Source organism: Monopterus albus, unplaced genomic scaffold (assembly GCF_001952655.1).
Source record: "Monopterus albus unplaced genomic scaffold, M_albus_1.0 scaffold3.1, whole genome shotgun sequence".
Taxonomy (NCBI): Eukaryota; Metazoa; Chordata; class Actinopteri; order Synbranchiformes; family Synbranchidae; genus Monopterus; species Monopterus albus.
Window position 1 is genome coordinate 10793162 of NW_018127883.1, and position 3219 is coordinate 10796380.

The 3219-nt window shown below is 39.0% G+C and overlaps 1 protein-coding gene across 1 annotated transcript in view; it reads left to right on the forward strand.

Annotated features, from left to right (window-relative positions):
• Positions 1-34: 34 nt before the first annotated feature.
• Positions 35-3219, forward strand: part of LOC109961294 (toll-like receptor 13) — an 11414-nt gene continuing 8229 nt past the window's right edge. Inside the window, exon 1 of the mRNA XM_020601994.1 lies at positions 35-3217. Coding sequence (XP_020457650.1) covers positions 960-3217 — 2258 coding nt within the window. The 5' untranslated portion in view covers positions 35-959. The remainder of the gene's footprint in view (positions 3218-3219) is intronic.

The following is a 3219-nucleotide window of genomic DNA, read 5'->3' on the forward strand; positions in this document are numbered from 1 at the left end:
TTAACCACTGACTTGATCTGTTTATCAAAGTTGAAATTGACGTCAAAAATTACCCCCAGATTTTTTACCGCATTAGAGAGCGGGGGGGCATATGTGCCTAGATCAACTGAACTTCCATCCAACTTAGGGCTGATAACAATAAATTCAGATTTGCCTTCATTTAAGTAAAGGAAATTCTGACTTAGCCAAGTTTTGACATCCTGTAGACAGTTTTGTAATGCACCAAACGAACCTGACTCCGGTTGAACCAGCGGCATATAGATTTGAATATCATCAGCATAAAAATGGAAGGGAATGTTGTGGCTAGATATAATGGCGGCAAGTGGTGACAGATACAAGGAAAATAACAAAGGGGCCAGAATGGAGCCTTGCGGGACACCTGAAGTCAGGAAAGCTGCGCCGAAAGAATGGTCACCAATCATAACCGAATAGGTTCTATCGGTAAGATAGGACTCAAACCTTAGCACCTCCCCTCCCATGCCGAAAAGGTGCTGGAGTTTTAAAAGTAAAATGGAGTGGTCCACTGTGTCAAAGGCTGCAGTTAGGTCCAGCAAAGCTAAAATAACTGGGCGTCCAGCATCCAAGGCTAATGCAACATCGTTATGTACCTTGAGTAAAGCAGACTCCGTGCTGTGTCGAGCCCTGAACCCAGATTGAAATTTATCAATTTAATTTATCAATTTAATTTATTAATGATACCTGGCTTAGTGTTTAATTTTTGCATTTTAGCAGGTTTGAAAAGGTTCTCTTAGGTCAGATGGTTTGCTCTTTCTGTTACATTTTGCAAAACGATATGGTGACCTTGTTTTTTTTTTTTTTTACAATGTTCTAAAATTGAATTTTTGTTGTTTACTAATGCTATTGATGGTCCATGTCTTGTTATTGCCTTTTCAGGATTACCTTGTGCAGGTTTACTCACCAGCTGGACAATAAATCAGGAAAGTGCAATACCTTCTTGGATGGAGTTTAGTAGTGATTTTTACAATAGAAATTTAAAATTGGATCCTGGAGCGAAAGAAGACAAAACAATGCAAGTGGGGAAAAGAAAACTTATCATTTTTCTCTACTTGCTGCATTTCAGCACTTTTGCTGCCCCAGTCACAGGATTTTCACTGAAGGCTTGCAGAATGACTTCTAATACTGTCATATGTGCCAAGAGTCAACTCAAAGCTGTTCCTCGAGATATTCCCTCAACAACAAAAGTTGCTGACTTGTCTGCAAATAAAATCTCAAGAATTCAAGTAGCAGATTTCAAAAATCTACTTCTTCTGACACAGTTAGAGCTAAATCGCAACTACATTTCACAGATAGACAACGGTGCCTTTGCCAATCTGATTTGTCTTGAGAAGTTAAATCTAAACAATAATAAACTTGTCGAACTTGGAGAGGATGTTTTTCATGGTTTGAGCAACCTCACCGAGCTTCGAATCGGTGGTAATCGCATCCAAACTGTGGCATTCAGCTCTTTTAGGTCCATGACAAGCTTAAAGTTTTTGGACATTTCTCATAACAAACTTCACGAAATAGCAAAGGTTCATTCAATATTGCAGCACCTGCCACACCTGCGAGAGCTGTACATTAAAAACAACAATATAAACACTTTTCATTCATGGGAACTGACAAACAGCTCACTAGAACTTGGGTATCTTGATTTGTCTCAGAATCCAATTGCAGTCTTTCAAATCACTGCAGACATTTTTCCACATCTCATCTGGTTCAACATCGGCGGCTCTCGCACAAAGCAGCAGATGATGTGGGATGTGCGTAACAAGACTTTCCTTAATCAAGTTTCTACTCTTGATATTAGTGGGCTGCAAATGGCTTTGGGTGACATGAAAACATTACTAGAGACTGCAAACTCCTCACTTAGGACGCTGAGGATGAATGCAATGAAACACAGCCTCACAGCGCTAATCAACATTTCCTGCACCATCCCAACAATGTCCAACTTACAGCTCCGCTATTACAAGCTCAGATCGGTCAGTTCAACTATGTTTACATTGTGTATTTATGTAACAGAGCTAGATTTAACACAGAATCACATACAAATCATCCACGTCAATGCCTTCAGATCTCTTCCGGGTCTGAGAATCTTAAATCTGAGTCAGAACAAGCTTTCATCTGTTCCAGTTGCAATAAGGAACCTTCCAACTCTTAGAGAGTTGAATCTCAGCGCTAATAACATCAGTAGACTTGGATGTGATGACTTTGCCAATCAAACCATGCTCAGACAGCTTAGCCTTTATAACAACATGATCTCAGCTCTAAATGAGTGTGTTTTCAAGGATCTAATACGATTACAAGTTTTAAAGCTACAAACCAATCACATTAACAAATTAAATGGTGCTTTCCAAAGACATTTACCGAATCTTAGACAACTGTATTTGAATGTAAATCAACTGACTAATATTAAATATGGAGAGTTTAAGGGTTTACACTCCCTCCAAAACCTGTCATTACATGACAACCAAATAGAAACACTTGAAAAAGGGTGTTTTATTGGACTGACGAATCTTACCGATATGTTACTACAGAAGAATCTTATTACACAAAAAGCATTAAATAACGGTAGCTTCAATGATCTGATCAGTTTAAGAAGACTAGATTTTAGAGATAACTATATTAAATTTGAAAACGATTCACTTTTGCCTAATCCACCATTTTCTCAGCTGTCATGTCTGGAGACCTTGGCTATTCCTTCACAACATGGCAAAGGGACATCCAAATTGCCTCGCAACCTCCTGCAAGGCTTGACAAATCTGATAGAGTTCAGTGTCAGGGACATTCAACTTATATTCTTGCACAAAGACATGTTTATTTACACTCCTCAGCTGCAAACACTTGACATTAGCTCAAATGACCTTATGGATCTCTCTTCAGATTTGTTCTCCCCAGTTCAAAACCTTAAAAGTCTCTACATATCTAGAACAAGTCTTCAGTCTCTAGACTTTCTTATAGGTGCCAACCTTACCAAGCTGGAGTTTTTGCAGGCGAGAAAAAATCAATACTCAGTTATCAGTGAAGAAATAATAAAGTCTGTACCAGCTCTTGTTTATATGGATCTTCAAGGCAACAGTTTTACCTGTGACTGTAATAATGCCTGGTTCCTCAAATGGGCAGAAGACAACAACCAAACCCAAGTTTTTGATGCCTTCAACTTTGTTTGCAACTTTCCTCTGGACCTCAAAGGTATGAAACTGTTGGACCTTGACATCCGGT